General features: G+C 32.7%; 3 protein-coding genes across 7 annotated transcripts in view; all 3 read right to left on the reverse strand.

The window, feature by feature from the left end:
- The window catches only part of LOC113515639 (odorant receptor 13a-like), a 7,874-nt gene extending 403 nt beyond the window's left edge, over positions 1 to 7,471 (reverse strand). The window contains exons 1-6 of one of the 3 annotated variants that reach the window (XM_031910544.2): positions 7,304 to 7,471; positions 5,972 to 6,237; positions 5,619 to 5,820; positions 4,934 to 5,033; positions 3,542 to 3,646; positions 617 to 778 (exon numbers count right to left, since the gene is read on the reverse strand). In XM_031910544.2, the coding sequence (XP_031766404.2) occupies positions 617 to 778; positions 3,542 to 3,646; positions 4,934 to 5,033; positions 5,619 to 5,820; positions 5,972 to 6,237; positions 7,304 to 7,455 (987 nt within the window). In that variant the 5' untranslated portion in view covers positions 7,456 to 7,471. Of the gene's footprint in view, positions 1 to 616; positions 779 to 3,541; positions 3,647 to 4,933; positions 5,034 to 5,618; positions 5,821 to 5,971; positions 6,238 to 6,448; positions 6,876 to 7,303 lie in introns of those variants that run through there. The other 2 variants (XM_052893402.1, XM_031910539.2) reach the window with 2 other exon arrangements.
- A 2,561-nt stretch (positions 7,472 to 10,032) lies between these two features.
- On the reverse strand, positions 10,033 to 15,942 carry LOC113515638 (odorant receptor 4-like). Of its 3 annotated transcripts, none has more exons than XM_026899898.3 (8): positions 15,649 to 15,941; positions 15,223 to 15,471; positions 14,612 to 14,877; positions 14,275 to 14,476; positions 13,587 to 13,686; positions 13,043 to 13,147; positions 11,507 to 11,668; positions 10,034 to 10,813 (listed from the first exon to the last, which is right to left on the reverse strand). In XM_026899898.3, exons 1-8 carry the CDS (start codon positions 15,858 to 15,860, stop codon positions 10,754 to 10,756), a joined length of 1,356 nt encoding a protein of 451 aa, XP_026755699.2. In that variant the 5' UTR covers positions 15,861 to 15,941; the 3' UTR covers positions 10,034 to 10,753. The 3 variants fall into 3 exon arrangements, with proteins under 3 accessions (XP_031767158.2, XP_026755699.2, XP_031767154.2); XM_031911294.2 differs by having other exon boundaries at positions 10,035 to 10,813; positions 15,223 to 15,430; positions 15,649 to 15,938; XM_031911298.2 differs by lacking the exon at positions 15,223 to 15,471 and having other exon boundaries at positions 10,033 to 10,813; positions 15,649 to 15,942.
- Positions 15,943 to 17,572: 1,630 nt separating this feature from the next.
- LOC113515467 (odorant receptor 4) lies at positions 17,573 to 22,128 on the reverse strand. Its single transcript, XM_031912661.2, has 8 exons — positions 21,926 to 22,128; positions 21,247 to 21,495; positions 20,640 to 20,905; positions 20,298 to 20,499; positions 19,583 to 19,682; positions 18,554 to 18,658; positions 17,972 to 18,133; positions 17,573 to 17,784 (listed from the first exon to the last, which is right to left on the reverse strand). The coding sequence occupies exons 1-8, from the start codon at positions 22,075 to 22,077 to the stop codon at positions 17,725 to 17,727; spliced, it is 1,296 nt and encodes a 431-aa protein (XP_031768521.2). The 5' UTR covers positions 22,078 to 22,128; the 3' UTR covers positions 17,573 to 17,724.
- Between the last annotated feature and the right edge of the window lie 424 nt (positions 22,129 to 22,552).

Below are 22,552 nucleotides of genomic sequence, written 5' to 3' on the forward strand. Positions count from 1 at the left end.
TATCAATTTAATTCCGATTACAACACGAATGAATTGGCGGGAACAGCAGGTATCATTAACAATATTAAGTATATAATTGAGTAAGTATATAGAGTTTAGTCCAGTTTGAGAGGATACTGTTTGGATATAACAAGTTGATCCAGCCCGGGCAAAACAATGTTTGCCAGATCACAGAGTTTTATTATGTGTTTCTACAAGTTGTCATTTTTATTGTACAGCTTTAAATTTTACTTATTTCTGAACGTAACTGAAAATTCAGTAAGTACTCAGAAGGTAGAGCTCATAATGTGATATAACATTAGTTATACTATAATCTTAATTAGGAGACTCAGTGTTGTTTGTATGTTGCGAGATGTATTCGCAAATCTGAACTGATTTTGATACTTTTTTGTATTATGAAATGTGGCAAAATCCGCTATGTAGCTTTTATTTGTACGGTTCTTTTTACCTAAAATAAATATCTATGAAAATATTTTACATCGCCATCTTTAATTACAAAGTAGTGCGTGTACTTTTGATACTAGACAATTGATTGAAATATTTAAATACTTTTTACCTATTCCATGTTAGGACCTAATCATGAAACAGTATGAATATATATTATGTACGTATATACCGAAGAAAATGTCTCCAACTGCAATTGTGGCAACCCTATGAACTTGATAGCTACAGCTTGCTGCGAGCGTTGTATCACGAGCACCATGTCGGCGCGGATCAGTGTGCTGAGACGCGTCTTATGCCACCCGCTGTTCCAACACGCATCGCCTACAGCGTATCCCTGTGAGACAAAATTGATCACACTGTTTGGTCTTTAAATTATGAGAATAAATTCTACACGTTCACACCAATCGCATGGTTGTTAAGTTAGTTAAACTAGTCCTGTGTTGTGAAGAACCAGGTAACGAGCATTGGAGGCACTACTCGGACACGAACCAAAGTACAAACGTTCGTTTAAAAGTTAGCTCGACTAGGAATCGAACCCAGGACCTCGTTTATGTAGAGCAACGCACAGTGGGAACTTTAACTCCTTTTCATCTCATAAATCTATAACTTCCGTATTAATAAAGATATGTACATGATTTTTTTTCCTGATAATCTTAAATATATATGCTTTTAAATTATGTATGCGTTGTGAGTAAAAATTTATTTCTAATAGTTATAAATAATATAGGAATACAAGAAATATAAAATTTGTAGGCTTACATTTATGTCCTAAGAAATTTATACAGGAATAAGTAAAAGTATCTGCGTAAAAAACAAAAACTCTTATAAAGATAACTTAGAAGTCACTCAAGAGCTCCTTTACTTCATCAAAAAGTTCTAAATATTTTTTATTGGAAGGTTTTCTTAAACTTGTATGTATGGGTCAGAGGTATATAAAAGTGCGTGTAGAACATCTTCGTTAGTGGCTACCCTCGAACATTGTCTTGCATGATGAAGCCTGAACTGTTTATAGTCTTTGTTCCGTGACTCTTGATCATCTTCTAAAAGTTGCCCAAAAGGCAAGACAGAAAAGTAACGTATCACACTTTCACAATGAATCAACACCTTGTGATTTTGCGGATAGCAAGATTCTGTAACTTCACGAATCAACTTGTATGATGGAAACAATAAGCAATTCTTTGCTATCAAACAACTCATCATATTTTCTTACTGTGCCTTGTTCAGATCCAATTCTATAAAAATGCTAAGATCTTCATGTTTTGAATATGCTGTTATATTTGTCGGTTCATTAAGAAAATTACTGCGTATCAACGATGAATGCTTCATCTACTTCACCACGTGACCTTAAACCCTGTACATATGAGTTCAGTATGAAATCAAGTCCATAGGTATCAAGCAGTCCCTTGTTTTTCCGTTTCTTTGTACTCTCTGAACTGTCATTGTATCTTTTAGAAGGTCTTCCTCTTTTCTCTATCGAAGTAGTAGGTTCAGGTTCGCATGTTGTTTTTTCTAGATTTACAGTGAAAATGACATTAAACCAATTGCTATTTTGATTTAAAAACTGTTCTTTCTTTCGACCACATTTCGTATAGCGTTGACGAAACTGAGTTATGAAGGACTTCTAAATACTTGCGAATATAGCAAAAATTCTATATTCGCATCTGAAGATTCGGTAATATTATTTCGTATATAGTTTGAGATATAATCAATATAATTTGTATCACTTTCAACAATAAGAGACTTAAGTCGCGTCCGGTACACGAGACTTCACTTATTGCGGAGAGATAAGTAATTAACAATTGTTTAGAAATAACAAATGCTTATAAAGAACTGTAATATTTCATATGTAAATGCACTATTTTATACTTAATAATGATCATAGACGTGTGCAAAATTACTTCATTTAAAAAATTCATCATTATGCGGTTATGCGGTAAAGAATAGGTCTGTATGGAAATGGGAACTAAATACTATGTGAAATACTTGTTAAAAGTAACGTAAAAGATAAAATATAAAGTAATAATTGAGACAAAAGTATTTTTTTGAGTGTCCAGACAGATAATCTCAAATAAAGAAAAAAATCTTAATATACGTACTTAGAAAAAAACATTCTCACCATGATATTATACTAGATTTAAATATATTACGCAGTAAAACTGCAAAAAAAAATCTTTTGCCCTGAAATTACATTATATTTCCTAATAAATTAAACCAAAATCAGAACTTCGGCAAGCTTCGGCAACTGTCAAATCTCCAACTGAAAGTTTGAGAAAAGAAAATAATACATATAACGATATATGGTTCTTTGGTTAAGTAATATTGTACTAAACTAAATATATTTTTATTTTATAGTAAAGTACACATTCTAAGCATTTTCAAATGGTATCACACTATATGACTTCTATTGTTTTGATACTATAAAATTATACCAAACGAAATTTAAGTTTCATAATTATTTTTGTATTTTTTTCATTCCTTGACTTTAGATGCTCTGTTCTATGAAGTATGAACAGTGACAGATTTGAATCATACTTATAATGATAGAGTAACTCTTTAGCTACAATTTGAGGTATTATACATGCATATCCACAGAGTTTTAGAAAAAGTATTTATGAGATGGCTTTCTTAGGAGAGTTCCCACTGTGCAACGTGCCACTGCACTACGGGAATAATCAATAAAACGAATAAATACCAATAATACCATGAAATGTTTTCCAAAATTTTGGGGCCGAAAGAAACACAAATTTCATGTTAAAATTTACATAATAAATATCGTTTAAAAATGGTAAAATATCGTTTCATTGGACTTTTATGGTAGGATTTATGATGAACAAAATTTTAAGCTTAATTTACTGGATGGATTTCGAAATGAAAAAAAAAAAACAAAATTGAATCCGAAAATTCGGGATTTCTTTTCTCAGGAATGGGAACGCATGAAGGGTATCATGGGCGAAACAGTATACTCTGTTATGTCCATGGTACTGCTCATGTCTATAAGCGACGGTTACCACTTTCCATCAGGTGGGCCGGCAGCTTGTTTACCATTCTAAGTTGTATAAAAAAAAACATCATTTGAAATGCTTTATTTATTACTTACTTTATCTCGTAGTAAGGTACCGATATAACATGGTATCCACAACTGAAGGATGGCGGCCATCAGCAACATTATAAAAATTATATTGATTTCTCCTTTTTTCAAACTCTAAAACAAAAAATGCAAGTACTTTTCCTCTTTATGACGCATCTATTCCATAAGTTGGCGAGTATTTTAAAAAAGCTGCATACAGAAAGTGCCGCAGGTGAGATACGGAATAACATCTTCCACATCACTGTTATACTTTCATTATACTAGCAGTTTTCCTGACTTAGTCCGCATGTCAGTCATGGCATTTTTCAGTCCTGTCTGTCCTGCCCACTTAAATAAAGACATTATTTAAAAGAAGATTGAAAAAGACAACTCTGTGGAATTGATTTTTATTTATGCAGCGCAGCTTGTTTAGCTGACGGCCCACCTGATGGAAAGTGGTATTCAACACCTAAAAAACATGAATAGTACCATGGACATAACAAAGTATACTGTTTCGCTCATGATACTTCCCACATTGCTATTTCTGAGGAGTCAGGTGTTATTCCTCTGTACCCTGTAAATTCACTGCCATATCCCACCCTTCAACCCGAAATACAGTCATGCAAACACAACTGCTTCACGGTAGAAACACGAATGGGACAGAGGTACCCAAGCAAATGACTTTTGACTCTGGCAAGTAGATACTGATTGTCTGTGCTATTAGTACATATGTACTTGCCAACTACATTCTGTTCTACTGAAAAGTGAATAGTTTATCGTCATTACATTTGTAGGTGCATTAGAGATTGTGTAAGCAATATTGAAACTATACCTATTAATTTTTCATTGCATTAGGTTAATACATTTATTTTTGTACAAGCTAGTAAATGGGCACATTGATTCTTCTAATTTGCTAAGCCAGGTGAATTTTAATATCCCATATATATTGGCTAGGCCAAGTAGATATCTTCTATTTAATACAAAGCGTTTAAGAAGTCTAGGCCATTTCTCAGCTATTAACAGAATGCAGTTACAGTATAGTCAGTTGTCACGATTGCCTAATATTAACACGACCTTAAACAAATTCAAATTCCCCTTGTATAAATTCTATAGTTTAATCAGCTTAATAACAGCAGGGCATGTATCATTGCACATATGTATAGACTATAAGTGTACAAATCTTTCAAATCCAAAGTATTACTGTAGTCTATTTGTTGTATACCTAGTATTGTAGTTTTTATCATTTTTCATCCTAATAATTATATATATTATGAATACGCGTGTCGTGGCGGCCTTTAATTAAGGCAGCATTTTATAATGTAACCTTATTATAATGTATTTTAAGTAGATATAAACGTATGTTTTGTTAGTTGTCCGTAAATAAATAAAATAAAAAATAAAATAATATAAATATTTACATACCTCAGCGATTTGATAAGTCAGCAAACATATAAAAACCGCAGAGCACATCACTTGATAGATTAGAGGTGGGCCAAATATGGACGATACTGTTTTTACGGCCCTGCAATAGAATGAAAGAGATATTAAGAATAGCGATTAAGCACTTAGTCATCTAATAGTTTTCTTCCTCTGCATGTAACTCATCATCCATCAAAGATTACACTGGTTGGTTATCCTTATAGGCTTCTGTGATTTATACAAAATGATTGCTAAATACCGCCAACATTCTGCATAAGGGGAAAGAGATTAGTAGTTAGTCCCATAGCCCTATTGCTAGCACTATACCCTATCATGTCGACCTTAATGGTCATCCTGGAAACCATTGGGATTGATTCTTGTGAAATTAGTTGGGATGGACCATCTGACCTGCTTTCTTTCTGAGTGAGAGATGATCACACTGTTGCGTCGCTAGCGTATACTGATAACTCATGCGAACTTATAATTTTATTCTCACCCATTAAAATATTTTGTATAATGTTGTCATTGTAAAATAATGTTGTCATTTGTGTGTACCAGTAAATACACTTAAATTGCTTTTAAATCTACAAATCAATTTTATCATTAAATCCTTTTTTTTTTAAATTATTATACGTATTTACTTTGATATAAAAGCTACCTAGTAATGAATTTAAAGGTAGGTAATTACTTAAATACTGCGCGATGCCAGTCAACTATCCGTTTTATTCTTCTGTTCAGTGTAAACTGCACTTGTTTACGTAGTGGTTTCTTCGGAAGTATGTAAGATACTGATTCGTTCAGGTCATCAAATATTACTTCAAAATCCTTGATAATCATATCCAAGATGCAGTAGTAATGCAATAAGACGTGAAATAGCATATAAATGTACCCTGAAATAAAATTGTATAAGTCCGTAAAGAAATCAAAATAATCTGTACAACTTTACAATAAATAACGGAAACTAAAGATAATATGCTACTATGCCACGACGCTCTTCATGTCAAATTGAAAAGTTTAAATATATTTAAAGTTTATACTTACCAGAAAATGTTTGATACACAATAATCAAAAAATACACTTGAAAAAACAGGAAGATTTCATAGTTTGGTGTTCTGTACGGATCATCAGCAGGCAACCACATGGGGAACAGTAGAGGTCTGTTTACATCACTGTCGGCTTTAAATAAACCGAGCATCACCAGAGAGCTTAAGATCAATAAAATGTACAGGACAACAATGATCGTTGTAAAGGTGTACCATATACAGCAGGATTTATGTATGAGCAACTGGCCCTCTAGAAAACAATTTCTAAAAAAAAAACAATCTTAATAAATTTATATATCAATTAGGAGCATTTAAGTAAGAGTGAGGCTTGAAGGTAGATAGTAGGTATACAATTTTTTTATACAATTATGGTGTCAAACATCGATCGAAGATATCACACGGATAGATGGGTAGAAGAACGGTATTTTTTTTATAATATGGGTACTATCCATGTTATTCGCTGATACCTACTTACCTGTATTTAGATTCCATTGTACGAATGAAAACAAAGTCATTGTTCATGTCGTCTATTAGTTGAAAAATTTTGTTCCTATTGCAAAGTACGCCACCATACACAGCGATAATCATTCCTAGGAGTAAGAAATAAAAAGAGCATTCCGTTGCTAACGCATAGTCTTTGATAAGAACGTAATGAATCAGAAAGATTACTTCAAAAATCATGCCCATAAATAACATTAAAATGCATAGAAAAGGCCATTTGAATCTGAAAGTTATTATATAATAATTATTTATTATTTTATAATTTAATATACATACCAATAATACATAATAATATGACAGAAGTAAGTAAATATACAAAGGCGAGCTTAACTCTAAGATTTCTCTTTCAGCAAATCCAAAGTCGAAAGCAGCATCAATGTCAGCGGGTAGAGCGGTGTATAATATTGTAACAATTTTCAAATAAAAGAACTAGATAAAGTTTATACATAGCTAATTATATCATATTTAAAATCGTCGTGTCGGTCCCGGCATGGAATGGATCACCCCTTTCCTATGGGTGTAAGAGTTGACTAAGGGAATTTATAGTCGAGGGATGGGCAGCAGCGTCCCTCTTAAAACACCCCCAAAGGTCTTACTGCGGCTGCCAACCCGCCAAGCGTGGCAACTTATGGCAATATCCCTCTTCAATAGTAAACACCATAAGAAAATGACTCACAGTTCCTGGCAGAAAAAATTGGCCGAATTAATACAGCTATTCTCAAGTTTTACGCTTAGTAACACACACAATTGTCCCGTTCGTATTGGTGTTAAATTCAATTAGTTCTGTAATGAACTTATTAACAATGAAATAATAGAACAGATACTTGACCTTAGAAGGGAGTCCCGATTGTTTGTGAAAATGCCCATAGCCGCCAGATAAATATACAATATTGGATGAAAGTTTCTCAAATTTATATAGGGCGAATCGAAATCATAGTCTTCTTTCCTGAAGATCTTTTTAATTTTTCGCAATAAAATCATCTTGCTGTAATATGTTTTGCCTATAAGGTTAAATAACGTTGTAAGGTTACACCAAATAATTGGAAAAAATTAAATAATAATTACCTCATTTCAATAAATTGCAAACAATTATCTGGTAGAAATATTACGGTAATGACCAGTCCTAGTTATTCAGTACCTATTACTTTAATTGCATAATTTTCTTTTTCTAATTGAAATGATAGATAAATATCTTATATGCTGATTACCCAGTAATCAACTAAATTAAAAAGAGAAAAGATAGGCAATGACAAATTACCTGTTAATAGGACAATGTTAATAAAACATTAATATTCAGAATATTTTTTTCTTCATTTTTCTATTAATCAAAATCTGTATACTTGCGTATACATGTGAAATAGAAATCATTAGAATCCTTTTAAGAGAATGTTCTATTTTCGTTAAATTGAGTATGTTTCCGAAATTATTATTATTTTTTATTTCAGCCGTTAACTGTCCATTGCTGGACATATTCCCTCCACATAAGTGGAGTTTTGCCGATAGTTGTCACGCTTGGCAGGCAGGTTGGCAATCGCAGTTAGACTTTTAGAGATGTTTTAAGAGAGACGCTCCTGCACATCCCTCGCCCTCTCTTATTCGCCTCTTACGACACCTACGAGAAAGGAAAGGGTGGCCCATTCTATGCTGGGCACACATGGCAATGTTTCCAAAAGCAACATATCAAACCTATCATATGAATACGGCGCACTCAGTTTTTAATTTAGTGAGAGTGGCTGAAAGTTTTTTTTTTTTTATTTTCTGCATATCTTAATATAGGTATAAAGCTTTCTTTAGTAAAAATGTTTTGATCCACTGGTAGAACATATGTACTTTTTTTTAAAACGATGCCAATAATTTTGATTTTACCTCGTATAGTACTTGAGCTCGACTTTTTATACTGTGTATGTATAAGTATTGGATGAAGTGTTTGTCTGTACAGACTAATCGCCAAAATTACGTCAGTCTGACCACCCGGCTTAAGGTTTCTTTGTAAATAATCTACAGTCACTTGACTGTATAAATTTAAATGTTTAGTCTAATAATTAGATGTAAGGTGTCTTTGTTAATAATGTATAGTAGTTCAAGATACTTTTACGAATTTTCATTTATTTTGATAACTTTTTTTATACAACTTAGAATGGCAAACAAGCTAACGGTCCACCTGATGGAAATTGGTAACCTTCGCCTACCAGACATAATAGAGTATACTGTTTCGAACATGATACTCCCCATGCGTTGCTATTCCTGAGGACTCAGTTGTTATTCCTCTGTGCCTTGTAAACTCACTGCCATATCCTACCCTTCAAACTGAAACACAGCCATGTAAACATAACCGATTTACGGTAGAAACATAAATGGGACAGAGGTGCCCACGCAAACGACTTTTGTACAAAGTTTCCCTCAGGTATAACCGTATGATAACTCGGCTGAAATAATTTTTATAATACATAAAATTCACACTATAGTCTCGCCACAGTGTTAGAAACCACCAGTCTATCTGCATACATGGTTCTAGGATCAAAATAACAAGTAAAATTTATATTTAATAAGAACCTTGTCGTATATATTTCCGGGCAAAGAATTAACCATTTTAAAGAAGCTAGAAATCTTGGAATAGTGATGTATAGTGAACTATGCTTTGAGAATCACGTTCTAAAATTAGTTCAGAGCTGTTTTTATCGTCTAAGAAATCTATATCAAATCAGAAATCTTTTAAAGGAGGAAGTGCGTGTCATTCTTCCTGAATAGCTTATTTTGTTCAAATTGAATTATGGCTATATACTGTATGGACCTCGATTATATTCGAAAACTCAGCGACTTATACAGTATGTACAATATGCATAAAATAGATTTTGTTATAATAATCTGCCTAGATTCTAGGCGGATTCTGGGTACATTCTAGCCCTTAGAAGGTACCCAGATACGAGTAACACCTTATTTAAACAATAATTTCACTTTAAATATGGCATCTCGGAGAAACTCGCATCTCGTTTGTACGGTCTTTGACATCTTAAAGTATCGGCAGCCGGATTAACTATATTCTAAATTTAATAACTATAGTTCATTCCATGGCGGGTATAGTACTAAACCCACGCGTTACGACCGTTAGAGCGACCTACTCTCATAGAACTGATAGGCATTTGAGGGAAGTTTCCGCTATCAGGCTACGAAAGTTGGAATGTACGGAATACCACCACACAATACAATAAACAAATAAGATTGTCTAAAAGTAAACATATTTTTAAATGTGAGCTTAATTTTTTTTTTAATTAATAAACAAAAAATTGGCATACCTAATAAGTATGTAGTGGAAATATTTATCACTCGAATGCTTAAATGTGACAGAAAGTAACTTCCTCTTCTAATAGTATCTGTTATTTATTTATTTTGAAAAAACCAACTTTAAATGATAATGAATATAATGGACACTCACAATGTATTTTATTTATATTTCTTTTTTTAATTATTTTTATTAAGGAATTTCGCGACGCGCGTCTTGCTCTTTCGAGGGCACAAACTTTTGAGTTGTGACCGTTTTGTGTTACTGTGGCACTTGCAAAAAATTGTTACTACTTTTATGTATTTTGCTTTTTTTTTGTATACGTGTTCTTTTATCTCTTTTTACTGTGTATGTCTATCAATGACTGTTGTTATTTATGCGCTGTTAGTAATGTAAATAAATTATACACATATCTATCTATCAGTGGAGCAACGTTTATGACATGTCCCGAATGCTTACATTACAATTAGAGGTACATTGCTTTACCTAGATGTAATCGTAGGACAACTAGTAGAAAAAAAGTTCCTCTGTACTCTCGCAGCAACCCAACTCATCAAATATAAGAAAAAATACAAATGAAAGTTTTATTATAAAAATTTTTTATTACCAGAACTATAAAATTAAAATTATCTTATAGATAACAATTTCAAAAAAAGAGTAATGGTTGAGTTTCTTGGGAGTTCACAGCAGATAACAATATTCTGAACCCAGCAGTACAATCATAAAAAATTTGGGTGTTGTAAGAGGCAACTAAAGGAACTTAATAGTCAAGGAATGGAAAGCAGAGTCCCTCTTAAAACATCACCTAACCTTAACTGCATTTGCCAATCTTCCTGTCAAGCGTAGCGACTTCTGTCAAAACTACTCATATGGGAAAGGCTTATGCACAGCAGTGGACAATTAACAGCTGATGATGATGATTAAAAAATAAAGTGAAGTGTTGAAAATAAAAATAACATTTGTTCCTTAATAAATGAGTGTAGATTGTAACTTTTGAACTTAAGAATCTGGATTGTATTGCCTAAGCATGTTGAAGTAGGTATAGGCAGTACTTATGATCTGAAAAAGAAGAAATGGTCATTATTTCCATTCTTAAAATTCTTGAGTATACAGCCTCGATGTTGTGCGTTGGGAGACTAGTTAGAATTAGTTGTAAATGTTATTATTTAAAAAATTATATAAGTTAAATATTTATAATAACAATATAATATAAATTATTTCTAAATTTGTTATCTATAGTAGTAGATATTTTTAATTATCTGTACGTAGAGAAAATAGATTGTTAATACCGCGGACTAGAGGTCCCATTGCCAGTAATATAACTTCACATTTTTACAATCCTACCTGGAAACCGTCGTGGTTAATTCTTAAGGAATTCGCTGTTAATCGATGTACCAACTGACATACTTTTATCTTCAACCGTCATTCTTCACTGGTACTCTCCCAGCGTATACCGACTACACAGACGGGATTACTATTCATCACCATATCAGTCATTAACTCTTCACTGCTTAATCTAGGCCTCCTCCATAAAGAGGGGTTTTGCCAGTAGCTGCCACGCTTGGAAGGTAGATTGGCAAGCTCAGCAGGGATTTAGGCGATGTTTTAAGAGGGACACTGCTGCACATCCATCGAGTGATTTAAGTTTCCTTAATCGCCTCTTACGACACCAACAAGAAGGGAAGGTAGTTATTCAGATTAAAAAAATAGACAGAATACAAACTTTTCATTTATAAATATATATTTATGTACCGAGGAGAATGTTTCCAATTGCAATTGTGGCAGCCCTATAAACTTTATTGCAAGTGGCTGCTGCGAGCGCTGTATCACAAGCACCATGTCGGCGCGGATCAGTGTACCGAGACGCGTCTCGTGCCAACCGCTGTTCCAACACGCATTGCCTACTGCATAGCCCTACGGAAAAGAAAAAAAAAACGATCACACTGAATGTTTGCTCCTTAAATTCGATAACTAATAATAATAATCAGTGGCACGTAATAACATCAATCGCATGATCTTCAAGCTAGGATATCCTGTGATATAATTGACCAGGCGACAAAAATTTAGGGGCATTCCCCAGAGACGAATCAAAGCATAAATATTCATTTCTAAATTCGCTTGATCAAGAGTCGAATCCGAGACCTCGTTTACACAAACATGCTGGCAACTGAAAATATTATGAACAGCTAAAAATATTCTCAATATTAGTTCCTAATGCACAATTTTTATGTATCTATCAGTAGGGTTGGGTTAGAAGAGCAGTATTACAGCAAGGAATATAAATAAAACACTGCTTTCAATACTACCTTTATTTGGGTTGCCTATAAGATTGTGCAGTTGGATCGACAGTTTTTTCAAGGAACAAAACATTAAGGCCATAGTCGATGTAGTTTGCTTATATTTAAATTCTGTAAACGCTGGTTTCCCGTAAGGTTATGTACTATCCCCAACCTTGTTTCTACTGCATATCAATGATAGATATGTTATAGATCAGTAATATTCATTGCTATGCAGATTACAGTACAGGGGACGCATTATACACCGGTCATGCAAACATCACCTGGGAACAGACCGATAAGTGATGGAATAGACCATGTCTGAAATCAAAACTTCACTTGTTTATTTTTCGATCCAGGGTGAACACAATCTTATTCAATTCAACCCTAGAAAGACGCAAATTGCGGGTTCATCGCAAAAAAGACGCCGTTTGTCATATCTTCTCAGATTCAAAGTAAGGATTTATGACTTTAATAAATCCAATGATGCCTAGTTTGGCCTAGTTATATGGTCATTTAGAAACAAAATCTAAGACAACCAGAAAGTTAAGAGTGCTGAACAGAGTGAGAAGATTATTCACGCTAGAACATAGCTTATAATTCTTACTATATACAGTTTTAACTGCGCGCGAATAGCTTCCTTCGGCATTATATCTAAATAAATAACATAACACACACTCAGGACTGTAAATTCTTAAAGGATAATCCTCTGACTATTTGAATAAGTAATTTCTCTTTTCTTGTGGTGAATATAATACTCGGCATGCACACGTTTTACTAAGTCATTTAGAGTCCATCGTGGCGTGTGAAGAGCCTAATATCATCATTAATTTGATTTGTTATCCGTATATTCCGTTGCCTAAGGACAAGTAGTTGAAGATTTAAATCGACACAAAATGTTTAGTATTAGCTAGATTCTAACTCATGACCGGTAAGCAAATAAATACTTCTAAAAATAAATGAATTATATAGGTAATTAATTATTATTGTAAATGCTTTATTTATTACTTACTTTGTCACGTAGTAAGGTACCGACATAACATGGTATCCACAACTGAAGAATGGCGGCCGTGAGCAACATTACAAAAATTATATCGAGCTGTCCTTTCTTCAAATTCTAAAAAAAAACCAAAAAAAGTAACTAAGTACTCTTTCTTTTTATGAAACATCCATTTCATAAGTGTTTCGAGAAAGTTTTATACGGAGAGATAAATACCTACATAACATACTGTTATATTATACTCGTATACGAGTGTATTTATATTTATTGTAGGGATTTTTCAGATATGGTGAATTAGGCTATTTCCACACCAGATTTACCTAATGTACAATCTAGGAGAGAGTACAATTAATAATAATATTAAATAAATTATTTGAGATTATTTATTTATTTATTCTTTATTGTACACAAAAAATTACAACATACAATATATATAAAATAAAGATGTACAACAGGCGAGCTTAACTCTGTAAGAGTTCTCTTCCAGCAAACCCTGAGTGGAAAGGAGCATTAATTATTACATATTTTTATGTATAACTAGATAAATATAACTTACTTCAGCGACTTGGTATGCCATCAAACATATAAAAATCGCAGAGACCATCACTTGATAAACTAGAGGTGGTCCAAATATGGATGATACTGTTTTCACGCCCCTGTTATAGTATGAAAGTTACGTTAATAATTATAATTAGACGCTTAATCGCCTAAAAATTATTCATTCCTGAACGATATTCATCATCCATCATCATCATGACTTTTATACAAAACGCTTAAAAACGAATATACCATAAGAATTCTGACTTAAAGATTGGTAATAGAAAGCTTGTAGGTACAAGTAAATATAATTTACTCTTAATTCTTCTATTCTCATTTTATCACTAAATCCTCTTTTTAATTTATTTTGTTCTGTTTTTTTTTTTTTCTTTTATTCATTGTTTTTATACTTATTTGAGTTTTGTTTTTTTTTTTCTTTTATTTTTTGTGTAATATCTAGATCAATAAATATAAATATTTGATAATGAAACGGTGCCCCGTGTAGGTGCAAACTGAAAATCAACGCTGATCGAACATCAGTCTAGCAAAAGCTGAGTTTGTACTTATTGCCAGGCGCATATGAATACTGCACAATATATTGATTAATTTATATATGTACATTATAATTTCTATGAAGAATGACAATAAATTTAATTATTATAACTATACGTTTAAAAATTTAATTTAATTTAAAGGTAGATAATTACTTAAAAACTGCAAGATGCCAGTTGACTATCCGTTTCATTCTACCGTTTAGTGTAGACTGCAATTGTTTACGTACTGGGTCCTTCGAGAGTAAGCACACTACTGATTCGTCTAGGCCATCAAATATTACTTCAAAATCCTTAATAATCATATCCAGGATGCAGTAGTAATGCAACAATACGTGAAATAGCATATAAATATACCCTGAAATAAGTATATGTCTATAAAATAATAAAAATAACCAGAACAATAACGGAAACTAAGGATAGAGTGCCACTAGCCCACGACACTCTTCATGAGAAACTGAAAAGTATAAATATATTTTAAATTTATATTTACCAGAAAATACTTGATTCACAATAGCCAATAAACATATTTGGAAAAAGAGGAATAATTCATAGTTTGGTGTCCTGTACGGATCATCAGCAGGCAGCCACATGGGGAACAGTAGAGGTCTGATTACATCAATGTCGGCTTTAAATAAACTTTGCATCACCAGGGAGCATAACATTAATAAAATATACAGAAAAACAATTGTCGTCATGAAGATGTACCATATGCAGCATAATTTATGTATGAGCAACTGACCCTTCAGAAAGCGATCCCTAAAAACATAGTAAAATGTAAATAACTGATTACCTAGGGAACTTTTTTTTTAAATAAATGATAATAAACCTATCGTCCTTCACTGGTGCCTCGCCATGTGAGGATGACTTTAGGTCAACTAAATTTGGCAATAATTAGTCACGATGGTTTCCAGGGGGCATCGTGTGGAGGTCGACCTGGCGTCCCCATTATATACTTTTATATATATATATATATATATATAAGTATTTCAATAAAAGTAACGTTTAAACCTACAAATGCTTTGTCCCTTCTTTGGCAAATAAGAATAACGCGAGTATTTATAATGACATTGTTTTAAAAATTACTTGTAAACCAATACCTACCTGTATTTTGATTCCATTGTACGAATAAAAACGAAATCATTATTCATATCGTCTATTAGTTGAAAAACTTCGTCCCTGTTGTAAAATACGCCGCCATACACAGCGAAAACCATTCCTATGAGTAAGAAATAAAAAGAGCATTCCGTTGCAAAAGCATAGTCTTTGACAATGACGCCATGAACCAGAAACATTCCTTCGAAGACTATGGCTATAAATAACAATGAAATACATACAGAAGGCCATATGAATCTGAAAGTTATTATTTAATTCAACTTACGGTCTAATTTACTATATGTATGTAGAATTGGTACAGCTATTCTCTAGTTTTGCACTTAGTAAGACACACAATTGCTACATTCGTATTGGTGTTAATTTCAATGAGTTCTGTAATGAACTAACAGCAAAGTAATAGAATAGATACTTGACCTTAGAAGCGAGTCCCGATTGTTTGTAAAAATGCCCATAGCTGCTAAGTAAATGTAAAGTTGTGGATGAAAGTTTCTCAGGTTTATGTCGGGCGAATCGAAATCATAGTCTTCTTTAGTGAATAGCTTTTTAATCTTTAGCAATAAAGCCATCTTGCTGTAAGATGTTTTGCTTACAAAGGTACATAATGTTGTGAGGTTATACCAAATCATTGGATAAAATCAGATAATTTTATAATTACTTCATTTCAACAAATTGCAAATAATTATTTGGTACAAATATCACAGTAATGACCAGTCCTAGTTATTTACTGCTTATTATTTCAATTGCATCAATTTCTTTTTCTAATTGAGTAGATTCTGTTATCTAGTAGGTAATCAACTTAATTAGAAAAAGGTAGGCATTGGCAATTACCTGTTAATATGGCGAAAATGATAACATGATATGAACATTCATATTTCGATTTTTTTTTAATTTCTTATCATCATTAACAACTTGCATATACTGGATGGTGTACTGTCAGTCAAAGTGAACAAATGGTATTTCCCAAAGGAACAACATTTTTGAACCTCCTATATATATGTATATCCAATTGTTATGTAAGTTTAAGAAAAAAATTGTTTCCTAATAAAACATTGTCTTAAAAGAATACTAATGATGTTATAAATTAAAGAGTTCCATTTGCTTTATACTGTGTATACGTAAATATTAAATGAAACGATTATCTGTATAAGCTAGTCTCAGAAACTACATTGTATACAGCTCAGAAATAGTGGTACATGTAGGTATATATAGTGACTAGTTTCTGCCCGCAGTTTTCCTCGCGTGTGGCCTTCGATTTCTCGCGGGGTATCACTTTTGCATTCAAAATTTCCCCCTCCTAACTTAAAATTAACAAATTTACACACATATTTTCATCTAAATCATCCCCTATAGAGATAAGATTTTCAAAAACTACTGATAAATACATATTTTGGTTTTAATCAAAAGCTTAAAATCAAATTGTCATACTAGCTTTAAAAATTCCTAACAGAATTCCTTTACAAATTTTTATTCTCCATTTTACTCCTTTAGGAATGATATTCCCAAGAACGCTAAAAAGTATATTTATTTCTAATTAAAAGTCTAAAACCAAAGTTTCGTACTTCTAGCTCCAATTATAACAGCGGGAATTATTTAAAAGCCAATAAACATATTAATTTATTTTTTGAATCACAAAATTTGCCGTAGTATGAGGAACAACCAGTGGTCCAACAGGATTAGTATGTTACGAATAATTATAGAACAATTCAAAACGCATTACTGCGTCTTAAATTGTTGTATAAATAAAATGTGACGGTAGTATTTTATATTGTTATTTGGGAATGAAAAAAAATAGAATATATCACCCCTTCCTTTTGTGTCGTAAGAGGCGACTATGGGAGGGCGAGAGATGGATAGCAGCATCTCTCGCCCTCCCTTAGTGAACAGCAGCAACGTCCCTCTTAAAACATCTGGTTTTAAGAGGGATGCTGCTGCCCATACCTAAATTAAAACCAAACTGCGGTTGCCAATACACTTACCGAGTATTAGGCAACTACTGGCAAACCCCCCTGGAAGTTGTTGTGTTTGCATGGCTGTGTTTCGGTTTGAAGGATGAGATATGGCGTGAATTTACATGGTGCAGAGAAATAACATCTGAGTCCTCAGTAATGGCAACGCATGGGGGGTATCATGAGCGAAACAGTATACTCTGTTATGTCCACGGTACTGCTCATGTCTATAGGTGACGGTTACCACTTTCCATCAGGTGGGTCGTCAGCCGTTTGCCATTCTAAGTTGTAATGTTCTAACAAATATTAATCTTGTTAAAATACTAATATTTTTTATCACCAGAATTATAAAATTGTCATAATAATTAAAATAAGTTTCAATACAAAATAACATTTTTATTAGTAAATTTAATTCAATTATTACTAATCAATAATTTTAAATTGTTTCTATTATATATGTATATCCAAACACATTGCATAAGGAATTGATAGTATTTTATTTTTACTTAATTTATTAGTGTAAGTTTGTAGCTTTTGTAAGTTTTTAAGAATCTGAATTATATTGCCTAAGCATGTTGAAGTAGGAATACGCAGTAGTCATGATCTGAAAAAAAATAAAACATTACGTCAATGTAACAACAAAAAACCATGTAACCCAAAGAGACGCGGGTCATCAGCGCGGATACTTATTATTATTGCTTTTACAGAAGTTACAGTTATACTTGGATTGTTTGTTTTTCTTAAAGTTAAGTAATGTCTTTATACATATATATATATATACGAGTGTATACCGAGGAAAATGTCTCCAACTGCAATTGTGGCAGCCCAATAAATTTTATTGCAAGTGGCTGCTGCGAGCGTTGTATTACAAGCACCATGTCGGCGCGGATCAGTCTACCGAGATAAGTGTTGTGCCAGCCGTTGTTCCAACACGCTTCGCCCACTGCATAGCCCTGAAGGAAAAATCTGTATTAAAAAAAAAAATAAGAGTTATTTTACATGAGAACCTCATCATACTAAATGTCTGGCTCTCAAACTACCTGACTAGAAGACTTTTCAAACATCTGATCTATACGTATGTTGATAGGATACACGATCATCTTAGAAGTAGCAACACAAACTAATTACGTATATATGATGAAGTTTACTCATCACCATATTGTTTATTCTATGTAGCTGTGCCAAATCCTGTAACCATGTTCATTTATCATAAAGTGTTAATTGAGCGCAAATAAATTCTTACGCCATTAAGTATGCCAGAAATTTAATTTGTTACAAAGTTTGTGGTGGAAACTAAATTCCAATTCATGGCGGGTAAATAAATTACTATGACTAAATAAATACTTACATCTATAGTTACTTCATATACTTACTTTGTTTCGTAGTAAGGTACCAATATAACATGGTATCCACAACTGAAGGATGCCGGCCGTGAGTAACATTATAAAAATGACATGGACCTTTCCTCTCTCTAAACTCTAAAACAGCAAGAAAGTAAGTAGGTATCCCCTCTTCCTCTTTATGTTCTGTCAGAAACTGGTGAATATTTTGGCATATGATAATAAGGCTGTTATCAATTATTAAAGACTTATTGGGTACTTAATAACTAAAATATTAGTACCTAGTGTCAACATATTAATGTTATCAACATATGTATGTTAACTTATAAGGAAATATTGTTAGCAATTATGTTATAGCTACCGAAACAGAGAGAACGGGTAATGTAAATCGTTTTATATAGGGACCGGATATCGCTACCCTCTGTCATGCTTGTATGACAGGTGTCAGTTTCCCACAATCCTTCAATCTACGGATTATATAGCATTGACGTTCATCTACAACTCAATATTGATATATATTGGATACCGCCATTTACGCAATTATAATGACTACAAAATGCTTAATAATAGAATTTTTTAATTAGGCTTTGAGTTTAGTTTAGATACATTTTAATATTGGTATAATCTGTAAACTCAAATAAATAAAATAAATAAATATATATGTATCGAACGCTATTATGGCATTTTATAGGTATTTTAGAAATGTTGCAGAGCTTTTCAGACGACGTATATTGACATTTTTGACATAATTGGGTGTCTTCAAATAAGTAATGTTCACCTAACATCCAGACTGGTGGCGACGTAATGACTCGCCCACTCGTCATACTTGTGAACGGATACTGCATGTACGAACTAGTTTGTTCGACTACTATGATTGTAAAATACCTTATTACTCGTAGTTTTTATTTCCGCTGAAACTTGTAAAAACAACTTTCGTTTAAAAAAAGCAATAACTGAGTTTCTTATCCATTTCTCTCAAACGATATTAACTTCCGAATTGAGCTGTAAAATATATAATTTGTCCCACTTTATATGCCTATCTACTGATAAAATAACACTTACATCAGCGACTTGATATGCTAGTAAACATATAGCAATTGAAGAGAACATCACTTGATAGACTAGAGGTGGCCCAAATACAGATGATACTATTTTCACGGCCCTGCAATAAGAGAAGATATACATTAACAACGGTATCAAACACTTATTAATTATGATGACAAAACTTTTGTGTACTATTTTTAATAGATGCAAATGAAGAGGTAATCCCGCCTCTAATAGGCAACAGGGTATATTAAGGGGAGAAAGAATTAGTAATAGGGATTACTTATTGTATTTCTAGTAATATACTTTGTCGGATCGACCTCTATGTATTCCCCCTGAAAACCATTGTGATCAATTCTTTAACAGTTGGTCATGATGGGTCAATTAACCCGCTTTCGTCTTCTTCTATCATTCTTTACTGGTGCCCCGCCAGCGCATACCAATAATGTACGCAGTATCATAATTCCAATAACTTCTATTAAAATAAGTCAGAATATGTCGCTAGCAATAGGCTTGCTAGTTCTCTTTACTACCAATCATCGTCACTCACGTGTATCTATATTAACTATCTCCCTATACAGTATGTATATTTATATCCTATACATCAAATAAAAGAGTAAATACATGTGCCAACATATTATTATATAAAAATATTATGATATGAGATCCAATTTTTTATAATACTGTTTACTTTGGCATAAGCTATCTAGTAACAAATTTACAGGTAGCTTACTTAAATACTGCGAGATGCCACTGGACGATCCGTTTCATTCTACCGTTCAATGTAGACTGCACTTGTTTACGTAGTGGGTCCTTCGGGAGTAAGCACGATACTGATTCGTCTAGACCATCAAATATTACTTCAAAATCCTTCATAATCATATCCAAGATGTAGTAGTAATGCAACAATACGTGAAATAACATATAAATGTACCCTGAAATAAAATTTTATATATCTAAAAAATAACCTGAACAACTTTACAATAACGGAAACTAAGGATAGAGTGCCACTAGCCCACCACTCTCTCCTTGCGAAACTGAAAAATATAAATATCTATTTAAATTTTATACTTACCAGAAAATGCTTGATTCACAATAATCAAAAAACATATTTCGATAGAGAGGAATATTTCATAGTTTGGTGTCCTGTACGGATCATCAGCAGGCAGCCACATAGGGAACAGTAGAGGTCTGTTTACATCATTGCTGGATTTAAGTAAACCATGCATCACCAAAGAGCTTAAGATCAGTAAAATGTACAGTATACCAATGCTCGTTGTGAAGGAGTACCATATGCAGCATGATTTATGTATGAGCAATTGACCCATCAAAAAAGAATTTCTAAAAAAAAGACCATAATATAATAAATTTGTACTAATATAAAAATAATTACGGACTATTATTTAGTTTATGATACTTATCGGAACCTCCTTATCATTAAATGTTCTGTAAACTTGGAACTGCTTGTTGCACTATGGTGCACTATGTACTAACGTCAAATTTAATATTTATAAATATGCCTGAATTAGAATTTCTACACTTTTTGTCTTTCCGGAATGTGGTTTCTTTTTCGCCCAACAATGATTTTTGTTGATTACAATTACAACTGAGAACAAGTTGTCCTTTTCTACCTTACAGACAAATGGCAAATAAAAATCGTCTATAAACCAAATTATATTTACCTGTATTTAGATTCCATTGTACGAATAAAAACAAAATCATTGTTCATGTCGTCTATTAGTTGAAGAATTTCATTCTTATTGTAAAGTACGCTAGCATACACAGCGAGAATCATTCCTAGGAGTAAAAAATAAAAGAAGCATTCTGTTGCAAATGCATAGTCTTTGATAAGAACACCGTGAACCACAAACATTGCTTCTAAAACTATGGCAACAATTGTAATTGAAATACATAAAAAAGGCCAAAAGAATCTGGAAGTAATTATTAAAAATATGCATGTTAATATAGGTATATTCGTAAGTATATATTTTATAGATAGGTGATATTTTATAGTTTAATTTTGATAAAAAAAAGGGTAATAGTATTCGAGTGGTTGTATCAAATTCTTGGGGAAACTATTTTTATTTTATGTCAGACAGTTTACGTGGGCACTTGTCGTTAAATAAGATAAATGGCAGTAGCTTTAAGCTGCAGTTTTTTAAAAAAACTAAGCATGCATCTACATTATCTACAATGGTTAAATATTTAAAGACATGTCTATTTTGATATTAGTCAAAACTCGTACATGTATCGCCTCAGTTGCACAATTAAGCTTTATCAGAACAGTTGCCCCGTTCGTATTGGTGTTAATTTCAATGTAATGAACTCATTAACAGGGAAATACTAGAACAGATACTTGACCTTAGAAGCGATTCCTGATTATTTGTGAAAATGCCCATAGCCGCTAGGTAAATGTACAATTGTGGATGAAAGTTTCTCAAATTTACGTCGGGCGAATCGAAATCATAGTCTTCTTTGGTGAAGAATTTTTTAATTTTTCGTGAAAAAGTCATCTTACTGTAAGATGTTTTGCTTATAAAAGTATATAACGTTATGAGCTTTATACCAAATAATTGGATAAAATCAGATAATTTAATAATTACTTCATTTCAATAAATTGGCAATAATTATTTGATAGAAATATCACAGTAACGACCAATCCTAGTTACTCAGTAGTTATTACTTTAATCACATCGTTTCCTTATTCTAAATGAGTTGATAGTTAGGTTCACAGATTGCCTAATAATCAATTTAATTACAAAAAGAAAGGTCATAATAAATTACCTACTTTTCAATATGGCGGCTCCGGTAAAAAATATTTATATATTTTTAGAAGAACCACATGCTCACCGCATTTGCTCCATTGGCAAATTTAGGATTATTTGGGTCAGGGGAAGGGGGACTGGCCTCTCCAATACATATAATACCATTATATGTACTTTCAGATATATCTTAACGCATAACTGAAAGCTTCGCTCGCATCTTGGA

The sequence above is a fragment of the Galleria mellonella genome, unplaced genomic scaffold (genome assembly GCF_026898425.1).
Source record: "Galleria mellonella isolate WM207_F2 unplaced genomic scaffold, CSIRO_AGI_GalMel_v1 utg173, whole genome shotgun sequence".
In the NCBI taxonomy this organism is placed as follows: Eukaryota; Metazoa; Arthropoda; class Insecta; order Lepidoptera; family Pyralidae; genus Galleria; species Galleria mellonella.

Excerpts from the sequence above, each read along its gene's own strand:
- LOC113515638 (XM_026899898.3), bottom strand. The coding sequence starts at position 15,860 with ATGATTTGGTATAACCTCACAACATTATGTACCTTTGTAAGCAAAACA. Across the intron at positions 14,878-15,222 it reads ACAATGGAATCAAAATACAG|GGATCGCTTTCTGAAGGGTC; the intron begins GTAGGTATTGGT and ends CTATGTTTTTAG. Across the intron at positions 10,814-11,506 it reads AATTGGAAACATTCTCCTCG|ATCATAAGTACTGCCTATAC; the intron begins GTACATAAATAT and ends CTTCTTTTTCAG.
- LOC113515467 (XM_031912661.2), bottom strand. The coding sequence starts at position 22,077 with ATGACTTTTTCACGAAAAATTAAAAAATTCTTCACCAAAGAAGACTAT. Across the intron at positions 21,496-21,925 it reads AATCAGGAATCGCTTCTAAG|ATTCTTTTGGCCTTTTTTAT; the intron begins GTCAAGTATCTG and ends AATTACTTCCAG. Across the intron at positions 17,785-17,971 it reads AGTTGGAGACATTTTCCTCG|ATCATGACTACTGCGTATTC; the intron begins GTATACACTCGT and ends ATTTTTTTTCAG.